Raw genomic sequence first — 18197 nt, forward strand, 5'->3', positions numbered from 1 at the left:
GAAGCCATTCCTGATTTTTAGGAACTACAGCAGTCCTGTCCATGTGCCATGTTGGAGCTGTGCAAACACACATGGGCTAACACATGTGCATGAACACAGTTAAGGGCGGTGCCTGGTATTGGGAATAACAAGCACAAAATTCATTTTGGGGCCAAGATTTCTTCAGAGACCCTGATGTTTGGGCTGCTTCCCCAGCACTGGGCCTAGGGCCAGTTGCGTTTCTTGGCCATCACGTGGTTTCCCGGCTCATCTGGGCAAGAGGAGGAGCAAGGTCCAGAGTCAAACTGCCCCAGGCCTAGGTTGCCCAGAAGGGAGCAGACCTCTGACCAGACAGGTCTGACCTCCCTGGACCCTGCAGCCATGCGGCTCCTGTGGGGACTGCTCTGGGTGCTGAGCATCGTTGCCTTGTCTCTGCAGAAGCCCAGGTCCTGGGGCCAGACACTGGGCTTGTGGGTGCGGCTTAGGGGGAGTGGGGTGGTGGTCTTAGGCCGGGTCTGAAGTACCTCTACTGTTCTCCCAGGTTGCTCCTCTTCTCCCCTTCTGTGGTGAATTTGGGGGTCCCTCTGTCAGTGGGCTTGCAGCTCCAGGATGCCCCTCCAGGACAGCAAGTAAAAGGATCAGTGTTCCTGAGAAACCAAAATGGTCGCATCTGCAGCCCAAAGAAGGATTTTGTGCTCAGTTCTGGAAATGGTTTTGTGCTTCTCAGCCTCGAGGTAACCAGTGCCCACACCCCTGCTGTTTCTTAGGCCTCCCTGTGTACCCTCTGCTGTTTGCTTAGTCACAGACAGAAGCTTGTTATGTAACAGCCTGGCTTTGAACTCCCAGCAATCCTCCTGCCTCAGCCTCCCGAGTGCTGTGATCCACCAGGTTCTTCTGTTGCCTTTTATGTTTATTTTTGGATTGCGAGTGGTCGCTCAGCAGTCCTCCGCTGGCCGCCCGAGTGCTGGGGTTACTGCCACACGCCATTATGGCTGGCCCGCCCACTGGTCTTAGTGTCCCTGTCCTGGGCTCTGAGTCCCTTTCGTCTTGGACAGTCTCTCCCCGCCTACTCCTGACAGGTCCCACTGCCTTATGTGAGCAACTGTGGCCTCTTTGAGCTACGCAGAGCCCCCCACGTCCAGCTGGTGGCTCAGTCTTCCTGGCTAAAGAGCTCCCTGTCCAAAGCCACAGACACACAGGGCGTCAACCTACTGTTCTCTTCTCGCCGTGGGCACATCTTCGTGCAGACTGACCAGCCTGTTTATAACCCTGGCCAGCGGGGTGAGCCTCCTGCCTCAGCGCCTCTGCTTTCCTCTCCCAGGGTGCTCAGAGCCTGCGCTTGGTGTCCTCTGTGTGAGGTGACCCCACGGACGGCACCACCCAGAGGACCGCTTAGGGTTTAGTCCCCAGCGCTCCTGGGGTCCCTGTCCCTCTGCGCGGGGGCTCTTACCTCTCATCCTCCACTCTTAGTTCGTTACCGGGTTTTTGCACTGGATCACAAGATGCGCCCTTCCACCGACACCCTCACAGTTATGGTGGAGGTGAGTGCCTGACCCCCGACCTTCTTGACCCTGTGCACTGGTGTGATCTCCCACCTGACCACACTGACACTCCCCACTCCCCCGCAGAACTCTAATGGCCTCCGTGTTCGGAAGAAGGAGGTGTTTGCTCCTACGTCCATCTTCCAGGATGACTTCGTGATCCCAGACATCTCAGAGTGAGCTGCCCCACCTCAGGCCACCCCTCTATCGACACGTCCCTCTGACATAGGGGCTCACATTCCAGATGCTCTGGCCCTGTGCCCCCCAAGCCTCTTCTGGAGGATGCAGGCCATGGGCTGTCTGTGTGTAGCTGAAGTCTCTCCCTTGTCCACTGTCAGGCCGGGGACCTGGACGATCTCAGCGAGGTTCTCAGACGGCCTGCAGTCCAATAGAAGTGCCCGCTTTGAGGTGAAGAAATACAGTAAGTGCTGAAGTGTGGGTGGGGACAGGAGGTGAGGCAGGGCAGCCCCGCGGGAGGGAGCTGTGGAGGACCCTTTGTCTGGTACCTGGCCACTCATCTCTTTACCCCATTCAGTTCTTCCCAACTTTGAAGTGAAGATCACCCCACAGAAGCCGTATATCCTGTCAGTGCCCGGCTACATGGATGAAATACAGTTAGACATCCAGGCCAGGTGACCGCCACCCTCTTGCCCACACCCAGGAATTGCCCTGCAGAGCCCAGCTCTATTGCCTCCATTCCTCCCTCCCTCCCTCCCTTCATCCCTCCCTACCTCCCTGCTTCCTTCCTTCTTTCCTTCCTTGCTTCCTTCTTCTTCTTTAGTTTTGTTTTTGAGACCTTGTCTTTCCCTCCCTGTGTACCGACCAGGCTGGCCTGAACTCACAGCAGTCCATCTGCCTCTTGAGTACTGGGATTAAAGATGTGCATGTGTGTGTTTACGAGTGCAGGGGCATGAGTGTGTGTACATGTATGCGCAGGTAGGGGACAACCTCGGGTCATTGTTTGGATCTCTGTCCATCTCCTTGGAGAGACAGTCTCTCATTGAGACGGAACTTACTTAAAGGGCTAGGCTGGCTGTCTAGGCAACCCCAAGCCCCCTGCCTCCACCTTCCCACTGCTGGATTTACAAGTGGATGCTGTCTCACCTGGTGATCTACATGGATTCAGGGGAGTTGAATTCAGTCTTGGTGCTGGCATGGTAATCACCTGGCCTGCTGAGGTATTTCCCCAGCTCTCAGCTCTCTGAATCTCCCGTTGGAACAGGTATATCTACGGGAAGCCCGTGCAGGGTGTGGCGTACACGCGCTTTGCACTCATGGATGAGGATGGGAAGAGGACTTTCCTTCGGGGCCTGGAGACCCAGACTAAGGTAGGGGCATGATAAAGAGGGCACAGAACCTGCAGACCCACACCAGGTAGGGGTGTGGTGAGGAGGGCACTGAGCCTGGAGACACAGACCAAGGTATGGGTGTAGTGAGGAAGGCATGGAGCCTGGGGACCCAGACCAAGGCAGGGGTGTGGTGAGGAGGGCACGGATCTTGGGGACCCACACCAGGTAGGGGTGTGGCGAGGAGGGCACTGAGCCTGGAGACACAGACCAAGGTAGGGGTGTGGTGAAGAGGGCACTGAGCCTGGGGACCCACGCCTTGGTAGGGGTGTGGTGAAGAGGGCACTGAACAGAAGAAGGATCCTCACTTACATGCTGTTGTCTTTGTTTAGTTGGTGGAAGGCCAGAGTCAAGTTTCCATCTCAAAGGACCAGCTCCAGGCTGCCCTGGGTAAAGTCAGTATTGGGACTGCAGACCTGGAGGGGCTGCGCCTCTATGTTGCGGCAGCCGTCATCGAGTCTCCAGGTGGGTGGCTTTCTTCTGCTGCCACCCTAGACACGGGGGGCACAGTGATACTCTCTGTGCAGCCCTGCAGCCGTGGTGCAGCATTGATACTGTCAGTGCAGCCCTGTAGCCGTGGTGGTGCAGCATTGATACTGTCAGTGCAGCCCTGCAGCTGTGGTGGTGCAGCATTGATACTGTCAGTGCAGCCCTGCAGCCGTGGTGGTGCAGCATTGATACTGTCAGTGCAGCCCTGCAGCTGTGGTGGTGCAGCATTGATACTGTAGTGCAGCGCTGCAGCCGTGGTGGTGCAGCATTGATACAGTCAGTGCAGCCCTGCAGCCATGGTGGTGCAGCATTTATACTGTCAGTGCAGCCCTGCAGCCGTGGTGCAGCATTGATACTGTCAGTGCGCCCTGCAGCCGTGGTGGTGCAGCATTGATACTGTCTGTGCAGCCCTGCAGCCGTGGTGCAGCATTGATACTGTAGTGCAGCCCTGCAGCCATGGTGCAGCATTGATACTGTAGTGCAGCCCTGCAACCGTGGTGCAGCATTGATACTGTCAGTGCAGCCCTGCAGCCGTGGTGGTGCAGCATTGATACTGTCAGTGCAGCCCTGCAGTTGTGGTGGTGCAGCATTGATACTGTAGTGCAGCCCTGCAGCCGTGGTGGTGCAGCATTGATACTGTCTGTGCAGCCCTGCAGCCGTGGTGGTGCAGCATTGATACTGTCTGTGCAGCCCTGCAGCCGTGGTGCAGCATTGATACTGTCAGTGCAGCCCTGCAGCTGTGGTGCAGCATTGATACTGTCAGTGCAGCCCTGCAGCTGTGGTGGTGCAGCATTGATACTGTCAGTGCAGCCCTGCAGCCATGGTGCAGCATTGATACTGTAGTGCAGCCCTGCAGCCGTGGTGCAGCATTGATACTGTAGTGCAGCCCTGCAGCCATGGTGCAGCATTGATACTGTAGTGCAGCCCTGCAGCCATGGTGCAGCATTGATACTGTCAGTGCAGCCCTGCAGCCGTGGTGCAGCATTGATACTGTCAGTGCAGCCTTGCAGCCGTGGTGGTGCAGCATTGATACTGTCAGTGCAGCCCTGCAGCCGTGGTGCAGCATTGATACTGTCAGTGCAGCCCTGCAGCCGTGGTGCAGCATTGATACTGTCAGTGCAGCCTTGCAGCCGTGGTGGTGCAGCATTGATACTGTCAGTGCAGCCCTGCAGCCGTGGTGCAGCATTGATACTGTCAGTGCAGCCCTGCAGCCGTGGTGCAGCATTGATACTGTAGTGCAGCCCTGCAGCCGTGGTGGTGCAGCATTGATACTGTCAGTGCAGCCCTGCAACCGTGGTGCAGCATTGATACTGTCAGTGCAGCCCTGCAGCCGTGGTGCAGCATTGATACTGTCAGTGCAGCCCTGCAGCCGTGGTGCAGGCCTTTGACCCCAGCACTTGGGAGGAAGAGAGGGGCAGGTGGATCTTGAGTTCCAGGCCAGCCTGGTCTACAGAGGACGTGCAGGACAGCCAGGGCTACACAGAGAAACCCTGTTCCAAAAAACCTAACTAAATAAATAATATAAAATAAATGCCAGTTACACCGTTTTCCCAGCTCCTCATCCTCGGTACCGCCCTGATGTCTGCCTGCATCTCAGACACACAGCCAAGAGCAACGACCCCGAATCTGCCTCTTTCTGGGCCTGTCTGTTCCCAGTTGTCTTGTACCTTCCATCTGTCCACTCACGCACCCGACAGACATGTTACACACAAGTGAGGAGGGAAGGATGCTTGAGCCATTTCCTGACTCCTGTCTCTTTCCTGGGTTCCTTACTCCCCCTATCTGCCCCCTCTCTGCCCTATAGGTGGGGAGATGGAGGAGGCAGAGCTCACATCCTGGCGCTTTGTGTCATCTGCCTTCTCCTTGGACCTCAGCAACACCAAGCAGCACCTTGTGCCTGGAGCCCACTTCGTTCTGCAGGTTCTTCTCTGAAGGGCGGGAGCAGAGGGGCACACGCGTGGGCCGCACAGTCCTGAGCATGGCCTTTTTCTCACCCATGTCCCTCCAGGCCGTGGTCCGAGAGATGTCAGGCTCCACAGCCTCTGACGTTCCTGTCAAAGTTTCTGCTACGTTGTCCGCTGGCTCTGGCTCAAGAGTCCTCGACTTAGAGCAGAACACCAACAGGATTGGCCAAGTCAGCCTTCCCATCCCTGTCCCACCAGGCACCACAGAACTGAAGCTCTTGGTAGTGCTTCTCTGAGCGCTGGGGTTGGGCGTGCGGGAAGAGAGGGCTTGAGAGTCATTTTCTGAGTGCTTCTGCTCGAGTCTGGGGGGAGCAGTTGTGCACCTGGGTCCTTGTCATAGACCCAGGCCTTCCCTGCCCTTCTGTCCAGGTATCTGCAGGCTCTGTCTATCCGGCCCTAGCCAGGCTCACAGTGAAAGGCCCGCCTCCAGGAAGCTCTGGCTTTCTGTCCATTGAGCCCCAAGACCTTCAACCCCCTCGTGTGGGGGACAACTTCATCCTGAACCTGCGAACTGTGGGCATTGAGGGGCCTACCTTCTCTCATTACTACTACATGGTATGGGGGACTTGGGGTATAGGTTTGTTGGTGTTGGGCAGAGGCCTCTGCAGGCCTGGGCACAGGTTCAGGACAGGGTAGGGTCTACACCAAGCAGAACATCACTCACTGCTCCTTTTTGTCTCAGATCCTCTCCCGGGGCCAGATCGTGATCATGAACCGGGAGCCCAGGAGGACCCTGACCTCTGTCTCTGTGCTGGTGGACCATCGTCTGGCCCCTTCCTTCTACGTTGTGGCCTACTTCTACCACCAAGGACTTCCTGTGGCCAACTCCCTGCTAATTCATGTGCAGCCTGGGGACTGTGAGGGCCAGGTGACTGGGGCTGCACAGGCAGTCTCTCTCTCTCTCTCTCTCTCTCTCTCTCTCTCTCTCTCTCTCTCTCTCTCTCTTTCTTCTCTCTGTGTGTATGTTATTTAGTGAGGCGGGCTCGTGCATGTGTATATCTCGTCTCTGTGTGTGTGTGTGTGTGTGTTAGTGAGGCAGGCTCTTGCGTGTGTATATCTCGTTTCTCTTTCTCTGAGTGTGTGTGTGTGTGTGTGTGTCTCTGTGTGTGTTAGTGAGGCAGGCTCATGCATGCGTATATCTCGTATGTTGCATGGACATGCATGCATGAGTTTGCATGTGCTTGTGGAGATTGGGAGTCATTTTGGATTGCTCTTCTGCCTTCTTCCCTCCGTGTCTCCTGGTGCTCACTGAGAAGCCTACTCTTGCTAACCTACCCTGCTCTGGGAATCCCATCTCCACCTTTCAGGCCGGAGTTACAGGATTTTCAGATTCCAGTCGTCATGACTGAATGGCACACACTTTTAGCCTCTGGTCCACGTCCCTAGCCCTCTCTGCCCCGCTGACTGCCCTGTACTTCCTATTTCGGCCAGCTGGAACTGAACGTGGATGGTGCCAAGGAGTATCGCACTGGGGACAGCATGAAGCTGCAGATTAAGACAGACCCCCAAGCCCTGGTGGCCCTGGGTGCCGTGGACACGGCTCTGTATGCTGTGGGTGGCAAGACTCACAAACCCCTCGACATGGGCAAGGTTTGTCAAGCCCTCTCCATTTCCTGTGAGCCTAAGCTCCACTTACCCAGATGCCTCGGGCTCCTTTCGGCCTTGCCTTGGAGCCTTGAGCCTGGCCCCTTCCTCTCTTACCCTTGGTCTCCAGTTCTAACTCCACAATGCTCAACTTTCTTCAAGCCCTGCCCCAATACCCTCAGCAGAGTGACAGGCCGTGCCCCTCAGCCACTCCTGTGTCCCAGCATCTCTTCCTTACCCTGCCAGGTCTTTGAAGTAATGAACAGCTACAACCTTGGCTGTGGTCCTGGAGGTGGGGACAATGCCCTTGAGGTGTTCCAGGCTGCTGGTCTGGCCTTTTCTGATGGAGACCAACTAAGTCAAGTCAGGGAGGGTAAGAATGGAGCCAGGGGGACCAGACAAGGGAGGAAAGGCTGGGGTGGTGTAGGAATGGGGCAAGGGATCTAAGCAGCCGGGAGGCAGAGGAAGGCGGATCTCTCTCTGTGAGTCCCTGGACATCTTGGTCTAGAGTGAGTCCAGGACAGGCAGGACTACACAGAGAAGCCCTGTCTCAAAAGACTAAAACAAAAAGAGATAGAATGGAAACAGAAAACAGCTAATATTACTAAAAAAACCAGAAAGACTGGAGCAGTGGGAGCACCCGAGGGAGGGAGGCCGACTGCAGGATTTAAGGGTGAAAAGGCCTGGCCGCGGACAGGGAAGGAGGGTGACCCAGCTCCTCACTGCTTGGCCGTGGCCCTCTTGCTCTCTGCCAGGCCTGAGTTGTCCCAAGGAGAAGAAAAGCCGGCAAAAGAGAAGCGTGGACTTCCAGAAGGCTGTCAGTGAGAAGTGTGAGTTGTGGGAGGCACCAGGGTGGGGTCTGCCTCTCTGTCCTCTGCAGCCCCTCAGCCAGCTGTGGCATTGAGGGCCGGGAAGGCAAGGGTTGCAGGTGGAGGCTGGATGGGACAGTCCATCGGCCTCCTGACGGTTCTCCGGGCACATCCTGGTTTCTCCAGGGGACGGTGGGGCTGAGGTTCAGGTCCTGCACCTGCCCAGCCTCCCCTGGCCTACCAGTGGGCCAGTATGCTTCCCCAGAGGCCAAGCGCTGCTGCCAGGACGGGCTGACAAGGTTGCCCATGGTGCGCACCTGTGAGCAGCGGGCAGCCCGGGTGCGGCCGGCCAGCTGCCAGGAGCCCTTCTTGTCCTGTTGCCTGTTTGCTGAGGTCCTGCGCAAGAACCAGAGCAGAAGCCAGGCGGGCTTTGCCCGAGGTGAGCAGCCAGGTGAAGCTGGGGAACAGTAGTGGTGCCTGAGAGGGCCAAACCTCCCCTCACTCCTGTGCCCCTCCCCCAGCCCAGGAGGTGCTGCAGGAGGAAGACCTGATTGATGAAGATGACATCCTCGTGCGCAGCTACTTCCCGGAGAACTGGCTCTGGAGAGTGGAGCCCGTGGACCGCTCCAAACTGTGAGGGCCTGGGCTGCTTACCCGGCCACCAGGCTGGTTCTGGGGACAGCCCCGTGCAGTGACATGGCTTCTCTGAATTTCCACTACAGGCTAACACTGTTGCTCCCTGACTCTCTGACCACATGGGAGATTCATGGCGTGAGCCTGTCCAGAAGCAAAGGTGAGGTAACCCTGCCCACACCTCAGGCTGCTCCCTTCCCTTCCCCTTGACTGCTTAGCCCTCTGCTCCCAGCACGGGGTGGAGCCCATGCACCTGGGAAGACCTCCCCTGGTGTGCATCTATCCTGAGAGCTGTCAAAACTGAGGGCAGAGTGGAGTCATTGCCAGACCCTGCCTTCCTGTGCCCTGAGGTACTCATGTCCCTGCACCCCTGCCCCTGCCTCCTTTCCCCATCCACAGGCCTGTGTGTAGCCACACCGACCCGTGTGCGCGTGTTCCGAGAATTCCACCTGCATCTGCGCCTGCCCACGTCTGTCCGCCGCTTTGAGCAGCTCGAGTTGCGGCCCGTTCTCTACAACTATCTCAATACTGACGTGACTGTGAGACCCATGGGAGCATGTGCACTCAGGGCTGGGGGGAAGGGTGGGTGCTAGCAGGGACAGGACAGGCAGCAGACTTGGCTGGATTAGGACTCTGGCCAGCCCTGTTTTCCTGTCCTCAGGTGAGTGTCCATGTGTCCCCCGTGGAAGGACTGTGCATGGCTGGTGGTGGAGGGCTGGCTCAGCAGGTGTCGGTGCCCGCAGGCTCTGCCCGGCCTGTGGCCTTCTCTGTGGTACCCACGGCTGCTGCCTCTGTGTCCCTGAAAGTGGTGGCTAGAGGGTCTATTGAGAATTTCGTGGGAGATGCTGTCTCTAAGATTCTGCAAATCGAAGTAAGTGACTGCCCCTATTCTAGGCCCTGGTTCCCGGCTATGTTCTTTAGTATCCGCTGGCGAGACCAGAGCTCAGCGCCCAAACCTAGTGCACTGCTAACCCTCCCGCCACTGCGATTGTGACTCAGCTCTGTCTCTGAAATTTTATATGTTTACTACTTTTCAGACAGAGGCTAGATATGTATCCCAGGCTAGCCTCAGACTAATTCTAGATATGATATGTAGCCCAAGCTGGCCTTGAACTTACAGTAATCCTGAGCCTTTGCCTTCCCAATTGCTGGGCTCACAGGCAGGCACGGTCACAGCTAGCTGTTTCTGACGTTTTTCCTCTATGTCATTTACTGTTTGCGGTGCTGGGAGTTAAACCTAGGACTCTGCATGGTAGACCCGTGAGCCGGGTTGACCAGGGTTCCCATCCATGAAGTTAGCTCTAAGTCCGAGGGTGTCTGCCCCAGGAGGGGCTCGTGTACTCCTGGCTGATTCCTGCCTCCATATTTTTGACTGAGACAGAAGGAAGGGGCCATCCACAGAGAAGAGATGGTCTATGAACTCAACCCCCTGGGTGAGTGGCTCCTCCTACCCCAGCTGCCAGTTCCATGAGGCAGTAGTTAAGGGGCACAGGGGCCGACCGCCAGCTCCTCTCATCTCCCTAGATAACCGAGCCCGGACTTTGGAAATTCCCGGCAGCTCTGATCCCAACATCATCCCTGATGGGGATTTCAGCAGCTTCGTCAGGGTTACAGGTCAGAGTCTGGTCCTTTCCCATGAGCACTTGCGTGTGCCTGAAACCTGTAGGCTGCTGTGTTTCCCTGTGAGGCTGGGTCCCCACAGTCTCATCCTCACCTTCTCTTCCTTCACAGCCTCTGAACCCTTGGAAACTTTGGGCTCTGAAGGCGCCTTGTCCCCGGGAGGCGTGGCCTCCCTTCTGAAACTTCCCCTGGGCTGTGCAGAACAAACCATGACCCTTTTGGCCCCAACTCTGGCTGCTTCCCACTACCTGGACAAGACAGAGCAGTGGAGCAAACTACCCCCTGAGACCAAGGACCGTGCTGTGGATCTCATCCAGAAAGGTTCTGTGTTCAGTAAAAGTCAGAGTCACAGGCAGGGAGGGCATGATGGGCTGCTGGGAGCCTAGAAAAAGCTGGGGGTGGTCGCTGGGTGCACAGCCTGGGCACAGACAGCAGGAGAGCGGGCACGTCACCTCACAGCCAGCTCTCCCTTCCAGGGCACATGCGCATCCAGCAGTTCCGGAAGAAAGATGGCTCCTTTGGGGCTTGGTTGCACAGGGACAGCAGCACCTGGTGAGGCTGGGCTGTGTGTTCAGGGCCTCAGAAGAACAAGAGACCACAAACCAGGTCAGCAGAGGGTCTAGCCTTGTCTCCAGCTATCCCTTCCTTCCTTTAGGCTCACGGCCTTTGTGCTGAAGATCCTGAGTTTGGCGCAGGAGCAGGTGGGCGACGCCCCAGAGAAGCTGCAGGAGACGGCTGCTTGGCTGTTGTCCCAGCAGCTGGGTGATGGCTCATTCCACGACCCATGTCCAGTTATGGATAGAAGCATGCAGGTGTGAACGTGCAAGAGTCCCTGAGATGTCAACAGTAAGACTGCCTGCGCCTCTCACTACTCTGGCCTGACACCCTCATTCTCTCCTTACCAGGGGGGCTTGGTGGGTCATGATGAGAATGTGGCCCTCACAGCCTTTGTGGTCATTGCCCTTCACCATGGACTGGACGTCTTCCCGGACGGGAGTTCCCAGCAGCTGAAGGACAGAGTGGTAAGGAAGCCAACACGCTGTCCCTTCGTGGTCCCAGCTGTCCTGTCTGGGAGCCGGGCAGACCGGCTCAGGCCTCTGGTTTCTTTTAGGAAGCCTCCATCTCCAAGGCAAATGAGTTCTTGGGGCAGAAGGCCAGTGCTGGGCTCCTGGGCGCCCACGCAGCTGCCATCACAGCCTATGCCCTGACACTGACCAAGGCCTCCGAGGACCAGAGGAATGTTGCCCACAACAGCCTGATGGCCATGGCTGAGGAAGCCGACGGTGAGGGCAAGGGCGGCCTGGCAGAATGCCTGGGACCCTTGGGGTTGCCCTGCAGAGACAGACTGAAAAGAAGGGGCCTTTCAGGGCTCAGGCGTGGAAGAGGGGCGACCAGCAGGGGGCGAGAGAGAGCCGGCTTGCTCAGCTGCAAATGCAGTTTCTCTGTTCAACATGCCCTTCCCTTGCCTTCCCTTGCCTTCCCTTGCCTTCCAGGAAACCTCTACTGGGGCTTTGTCCCTGGCTCTCAGAACGATGCTGTGTTGACCACCCCGGCTCCTCGTAGCCCATCGGAACCTGTGCCCCGGGCCCCAGCCCTGTGGATCGAGACCACAGCCTATGGCCTCTTACATCTGCTGCTGAGGGAGGGCAAGGGAGAAATGGCCGACAAGGCCGCATCCTGGCTCACCCACCAGGGCAGCTTCGAAGGGGGATTCCGCAGTACCCAGGTAGGGGCAGCCATAGGGCTCTGGGTAGGTGGTCCCGAGATCACGTGCCTGACTCCTAGCCTAATCTCCTTAGGACACAGTGGTCACTCTGGACGCCCTGTCTGCATACTGGATTGCATCCCACAGCGCAGAGGAGAGGGTCCTCAATGTGACTCTCAGTTCCCTGGGCCGCAATGGGTTCAAGTCTCACGCGCTGCAACTGAACAACCACCAGGTCAAGGGCCTAGAGGAGGAGCTGAAGGTGACCCACACCCTCCCTGATGGGGTGCCATGGGGGTTTGGGCCAGGTCTGAAGCGTGGTCCATCCACCCCTATATGCGGACATGATAGTCGCGCTCTCTCCTGAGGGTGTTGTGGGAAGACTGACTTTTCTCCTGGCCGCGTGACTAAACCTTGGGGATCTTCCCTCACCCATAAAACAGCGTCTGTGCGGAGCCCACACTAGGGTCCAGGACAGTGGTCCTCCTCCTTCCTAAGGCTGCCGCCCTATAATACGGTTCCTCATGCCGTGACCTCCAACCATGTGAAACCATGTGATCCATTGCTACTTCCTAACTGTCATTTCGCTAGTGGTATCAATCCTACTGTAAATATGTATGGTTTCTCGTGGTTTGAGGTGATCCCTGGGAAACGGTTGTTCAACCCCCAAAGGGGTCAGGCCCCACAGGTTGAGAACCGCTGGCCTGGGAGGCTGGGGAGAGCTGCTTCAGCAAAGGAGGAGCCTTCTGGGCGGAGTGGGAGGATGCGATGCTTTGAGGGACCCATCCTGTGCCCTCTGACCTGCTTTTCTCTCCCTCCTGGAAGTTCTCCCTGGGCAGCAAGATCACTGTGCAGGTCGGAGGGAACAGCAAAGGCACCTTGAAGGTGAGGCCAGCAGGGCAGGACGGCCTGGGCCTTAGGGAGACCTTGTGGGCAGAGCTCCATGCTGGCTGCTGTCCTTCCCTGAGCCTTCCTCTTGCCTCTGGTGCATGTTTCTGGGTCTCTGCTGTTTCCTTCACCTGCACGTCCTGGCTCTCCAGTCCCTTGTCCACAGCATCCAGACCCAGGTCCTATGCCCCTTTCCTTCCCGTTTGTCTCATCTGCTGCTGGGACCCCTTTATTCCCTGAGGCTCGCTGTCCCGCAAGAGCTGTCAGCAGCCCCCCTCCGCTGGCCCGGGTGACCCTTGCTGTGTCTCAGGCTGCCCCACAGGTCACTGCCCACCATGCAGTAGACTGGCAGCCCAGGAAAGTGTGCCACCTCCCAGAGTGAGTGGAACCCCTGACGGTGCAGAGGTGGGGGGCAGAGTCAGGAGGACCAGTAGCTCAAGGTCCTCTCTGCTTGATAATGAACTCGAGGCCAGCTTGTGTAAGGGTCTGAGAACTGCAAAGGAAGACCCCAGACTCAAATAGTGTGAAAGACAGAACCTTTATTCCAGCATGTGGGTCTCCATTGTTCAAAATTGTGACCCAAGAAGAAAGACACAACCCCTTTTAAGCTCAGCTAGGGGAAGTCTAGGAGCAGTTAGGTCATCTCAGACACAATAGGTCAAGCAGGCTCGAGCCACGTTAGTACTTTTTATTTGAATGTGGTTATAGTTTTACCATTTTTGGGTGTACTAGGGCATGGCGGGGTATGCTTTAGAGAGTACAGGACCTGTAGTTTACTTTCTATTTTTTTTTTAGATTTATTTATTTATTAAGCATACAGTGTACTGCTGGCATGGAAGGCACCAGGTCTCATTTACAGATGGTTGTGAGCCACCACGTGTTGCTGGGAATTGAACTCAGGACCTCTGGAAGAGCAGCCAGTGCTCTTAACCTCTGAGCCATCTCTCCGCCCAGAGAGCACAGGACCTGTCCTTTTCTTTACTGCTCTGAGGCCCTGCATAAAGTGTCCCATGCCTGTGACCTGCTACCTCCCCCGTCCTTGTAGGATGCAACTCAGGCAGTGATAAATCGGGAAAATTCAGACCTTTCTCTTATCCTCGTTAGACCCTTAGAAAGCAAACCAGATTTGCCTTCCAGCCCTCCCCTTACACAGCTGGGCTCTGCCCGCTGTCATCCCCACAGGTCTCCTCTGCATTCTGTCCTGTGTTGTCTTGGAGGAGCCTCTGCAGGGCATCCTGTTGTGGCCTCTGCCCCCTTCTGCAGGCTGGGCTAGGGTGGCCTCCTCACTGCTCTGACATCTTGGCCAGGGCCTCATTTAGGTTCTTCCTTGGGGTTGGGTGGGGATTGGGAGATCTGGGGTTGCCTTGGGGAAAGGGAGAAAGGGGGGCCTTAAGTCCTTCTTCCCAGGACCCTCTAAGTCTGTGTTGTGTGTGTCCCATGTTCTCGTCCCATCTCTGACTGAGCCAGGTCCTCCGTACCTACAATGTCCTGAGCCTGAAGAACACGACCTGTCAGGACCTGCAGATGGAAGTGTCAGTCACAGGCTATGTGGAATACTCCCGTGAGTGTGGGTCAGGGGTCCTGAGCCCTGCAGTGCAGTCAAAGGCTGTAGGAAATACACCCGTGAGTGTGGGTCACGGGTCCTGAGCCCTGCAGGACAGTCACAGGCTATGTGGAATACTCCCGTGAGTGTGGGTCAGGGGTCGTGAGCCCTGCAGGACAGTCACAGGCTATGTGGAATACTCCCGTGAGTGTGGGTCAGGGGTCGTGAGCCCTGCAGGACAGTCACAGGCTATGTGGAATATTCCCGTGAGTGTGGGTCAGGGGTCCTGAGCCCTGCAGGGCAGTCACAGGCTATGTGGAATACTCCCGTGAGTGTGGGTCAGGGGTCCTGAGCCCTGCAGGACAGTCACAGGCTATGTGGAATATTCCCGTGAGTGTGGGTCAGGGGTCGTGAGCCCTGCAGGACAGTCACAGGCTATGTGGAATATTCCCGTGAGTGTGGGTCAGGGGTCCTGAGCCCTGCGGGGCAGTCACAGGCTATGTGGAATACTCCCGTGATTGTGGGTCAGGGGTCCTGAGCCCTGCGGGGCAGTCACAGGCTGTGGGAAATACACCCGTGAGTGTGGGTCAGGGGCCCTGAGCCCTGCAGGGCAGTCACAGGCTGTGGGAAATACACCCGTGAGTGTGGGTCAGGGGTCCTGAGCCCTGCAGGACAGTCACAGGCTATGTGGAATACTCCCGTGAGTGTTGGTCAGGGGTCCTGAGCCCTGCAGGGCTGACACGGCTGAGACCCCTCACCACGGCCCTGCACAGGGGAAGCCTACGAGGACTATGAAGAATACGAGGATGAGATGCCAGCTGCGGATGATCCGAGTGCCCACTCTCAGCCTGTGACACCCCTGCAGCTGTTTGAGGGTCGAAGGAGCCGCCGCAGAAGGGAGGCTCCCAAGGTGGCCGAGGAGCAGGAGTCCAGAGTGCAGTACACTGTGTGCATCTGGTGGGTGCTGCCTGCTTCCTGCTTATGCAGGGGGGATGGGGGGCGGTGGCGGGGCGTGCCTAGTGCGTGGTTCAGGTGGAGCCTGTACAGCTCGCCCCTCCTCCCTGTAGGCGCACGGGCAAGGTGGGGTTGTCTGGCATGGCGATCGCAGACATCACCCTCCTGAGTGGATTCCACGCCCTGAGGGCCGACCTGGAGAAGGTACGGTCAGCCCCCACAGTCACCCTCTGTCCTCGGGAGCCCTGCTCCATCTCTGTAGCACCCCAGGTGCTGAGTCCCGTCACTGCCATGCCCTGTGACTGTCCCCCTCCCCTGCAGCTGACGTCCCTCTCTGACCGGTACGTGAGCCACTTTGAGACCGATGGGCCCCATGTCCTGCTGTACTTCGACTCGGTGAGTGTGGAGAGGCACACAGGAAGCAGCTGGGTCTCCATCCTGCCTCGTCAGGGTCGGATGGTGTGGGCACCTGGTGAGGGAAGAGGTGGGGATGTGGCTGGGAGGCAGAGAGCCTTGGAGAGCTCACCTGTCCTGCCTCACCTCAATGCCAGGATGGGGCTGTGAGTTCAGCTTGGCCCTCATCAGCCCTCAAGGGTTTATGGGGAGCCAGGGAGAGGTGGGGGCCACTGTGGACACGGGTGCGGGAGCAGGGCCCACGCCTGCGTTCCTGGGGAAGGAGAGGTGCCAGGTGAGACAAGTGGGTTGGGAAGCTAACCTGCATGGAAGGTCTCACAGGGAATGTGTGCCTATAGTGAGACTCCGCAGAGGGCCTCGGGCACTGAAGACTGGGCAAGGTCATCATGGTGGCAGTGAAGTCATCAGAGGCCTTGGAGACCCATTTTTCGAGTCTAGTGTCAGGAAGATGACAGAACATGAGGGATGGGTGCTGGGGATAAGGTCACGGTGACCAAGCAGAAGCAAGGCAGGCAGCGGCCTGGCCCTGAGCAGCCTTCTTCCTGGTGCCAGGTCCCGACCACCCGGGAGTGTGTGGGCTTTGGAGCCCTGCAGGAGGTGGCCGTGGGGCTGGTGCAGCCGGCCAGCGCTGTCCTGTATGACTACTACAGCCCCGGTGAGCACTTGGGATGCTCTGGCATGCAGGATCAGGGGGCCTGACCCCTCACAGGGGTACCACGGTGTGGGGAGACCCTGGCTCCTGCGATGCCGGGACAGAGAGGAGAGGCCCTCACTCCTGGCTGCTCTTCTCTAGACCACAAGTGCTCTGTGTTTTATGCTGCACCGAGTAAGAGCAAGCTCCTGTCCACCTTGTGCTCTGCCGATGTCTGCCAGTGTGCCGAGGGTGAGATGAGGCCTGGGGCCGGGGCTGGGAAGTGGGGGCGCCCAGCTGGTCTCACCTGACACTTGCCCTCAGGGAAGTGCCCTAAACAGCGCCGCTCTCTGGAGCGAGGGGAGCTGGACAAGGATGGCTACAGGATGAAGTTTGCCTGCTATTATCCCCGGGTGGAGTACGGTTAGTGCCCCTCGGCCTCCATCCTGCTTGGCACCAGCACCGGGGTCTCCCCAGGTTGCCTGCTTTCCCCCAAGCCCACCTGTGGCCTCTTTGTGTCGCTGCAACTCCCCTTCCTTTTCCCTTCCCGTCCCAGGCTTCCAGGTTAAGGTTCTCCGAGAAGATGGCAGAGCTGCCTTCCGCCTCTTTGAGACCCAGATCACCCAAGTCCTGCATTTCAGTAGGGAGGAGAGGCGGGTGGACTGGGGAGTCGTGGAGGCTGAGATCTGGGTGTGGGACCTCTTAGAATTGGGAAAACCCCAAATTGGGAATAAATCGGATGCGAACCCCCATCCTCTCACCTTCCATCTCCTGGTCTCTGGGAACCTGGACTTCCATCAGGACAGAGAGGGTTAAATAGCAGGATCTCCACAGAGCCCTGCCCAGGGCTCCTGGCCTTCCTTTCTCTGATGTCTTCTGTCTTATTCCCGCAGGCAAGGATGCCAAGGCTTCGGTAGGTCAGACTCGCAACTTCCTGGTCCGGGCCTCTTGCCGCCTCCGCCTGGAGCCTAACAAAGAATACTTGATCATGGGTCTGGATGGGGTCACCAGTGACCTCAAGGGAGAGTGAGTCATCCGGCCCTGCCATCCCCTGCTCCCCATGTCTGTGACTTTCCTTTGGGTTCAGATCCTAGGCTCCTAGCTCTGTCCCTCCAAAGTCAGGTGTCTCCTGTGCCCGTCCTGAGCCTCCCTGTGTCTTCTGCAGCCCTCAGTACTTGCTGGACTCCAACAGCTGGATCGAGGAGATGCCCTCGGAGCGCCTGTGCCGGAGCACCCGCCAGCGGGCAGCCTGCGTGCAGCTCCATGACTTCCTGCGGGAGTACAGCACCCAGGGGTGCCAGGTGTGAGACGCAGGACTCTGGACCCCTGAGCTCAGCCCAGGACTTTGCATAAATAAAAGCTTTTGACAGCAAAGTGCGCCTGTGTGTCTGTCTGTAGATGGGGCAGCCCACCCCCATCCAGGTTTTGTGGGCCTTGCTTAGTTTGTATAATTGTGGATTCTGAGTCTCGGGATCCTCGGGTTGTAAGCCTGTGTTGAACTCTCCTTGAGGCCTCTCTAGAATTCAGCCCATCTTGGGGTCCACTAGCCAGTGCCCCAAGTGCCCTATCGCTGGGAGTCACAGTCACTGCCCCCTTAGGGACACCTCTCATCTTTAGACCACACACTCCATGCTATCCCGTATATTTGGAGTTCTGAGGTTTGTTGGCTTGAACTGTGTTGCCGCTTGTTGACCTCGTCAGATTGATTAGGCAATCTTCTGGAGTTGTGCAACAGTCAGGCCTGAGGGTGATCATCTGGGCCCAAGGTTGATGCATTGTCCCTGGGATACTCAATATGTCTCACGGGCACCAACCTCCCTTCCCTGTCTGCCTCACTTTTCCTTCCCAACCTTGGTGGCATCTTTGGTATACCTGGGTGAGCTGGAATCCTACCTTCTGGGCTCAGATGGACCTGTCATTGGATCATTCCACAGGGACCATGACCTGTCTGATGTTGTCTGCCCAGTGATTGGTGCCAGGTCCCCTAGGAGACAGAAATGAGAGTAGGTTGTTCCTGTGCCCTGGGAGAGGCGACATCAGGGCTTCACTCAATGAGAACAGTACTAGAGCGACATGGAAGAAGTATTCCATGTGCTT

General features: G+C 57.4%; 1 protein-coding gene across 3 annotated transcripts; it reads left to right on the forward strand.

Annotated features, from left to right (window-relative positions):
* Positions 1-288: 288 nt before the first annotated feature.
* Positions 289-17468, forward strand: LOC142854214 (complement C4-like). Of its 3 annotated transcripts, none has more exons than XM_075979475.1 (42): positions 290-425; positions 521-713; positions 1059-1260; positions 1450-1520; positions 1608-1696; positions 1859-1941; positions 2056-2152; positions 2743-2848; positions 3199-3331; positions 5160-5275; positions 5364-5540; positions 5689-5874; positions 6002-6187; positions 6751-6909; positions 7150-7276; positions 7659-7733; positions 7957-8151; positions 8234-8345; positions 8435-8505; positions 8745-8884; positions 9007-9216; positions 9727-9778; positions 9870-9959; positions 10077-10286; positions 10442-10517; positions 10621-10777; positions 10871-10987; positions 11077-11248; positions 11459-11691; positions 11765-11932; positions 12496-12555; positions 14026-14090; positions 14215-14243; positions 14875-15058; positions 15169-15259; positions 15377-15451; positions 16022-16124; positions 16263-16352; positions 16425-16523; positions 16657-16740; positions 16994-17126; positions 17266-17468. In XM_075979475.1, the coding sequence occupies exons 1-42, from the start codon at positions 361-363 to the stop codon at positions 17405-17407; spliced, it is 5223 nt and encodes a 1740-aa protein (XP_075835590.1). In that variant the 5' UTR covers positions 290-360; the 3' UTR covers positions 17408-17468. The 3 variants fall into 3 exon arrangements, with proteins under 3 accessions (XP_075835592.1, XP_075835590.1, XP_075835591.1); XM_075979476.1 differs by lacking the exon at positions 14215-14243 and adding an exon at positions 14277-14305; XM_075979477.1 differs by lacking the exon at positions 14215-14243 and having other exon boundaries at positions 289-425; positions 14026-14119.
* Positions 17469-18197: the final 729 nt, after the last annotated feature.

This window comes from Microtus pennsylvanicus, chromosome 7 (assembly GCF_037038515.1).
Source record: "Microtus pennsylvanicus isolate mMicPen1 chromosome 7, mMicPen1.hap1, whole genome shotgun sequence".
NCBI lineage: Eukaryota > Metazoa > Chordata > Mammalia > Rodentia > Cricetidae > Microtus > Microtus pennsylvanicus.

Excerpts from the sequence above, each read along its gene's own strand:
- LOC142854214 (XM_075979477.1), top strand. The coding sequence starts at position 361 with ATGCGGCTCCTGTGGGGACTGCTCTGGGTGCTGAGCATCGTTGCCTTG. Across the intron at positions 426-520 it reads TTGTCTCTGCAGAAGCCCAG|GTTGCTCCTCTTCTCCCCTT; the intron begins GTCCTGGGGCCA and ends CTGTTCTCCCAG. Across the intron at positions 714-1,058 it reads TTGTGCTTCTCAGCCTCGAG|GTCCCACTGCCTTATGTGAG; the intron begins GTAACCAGTGCC and ends TACTCCTGACAG.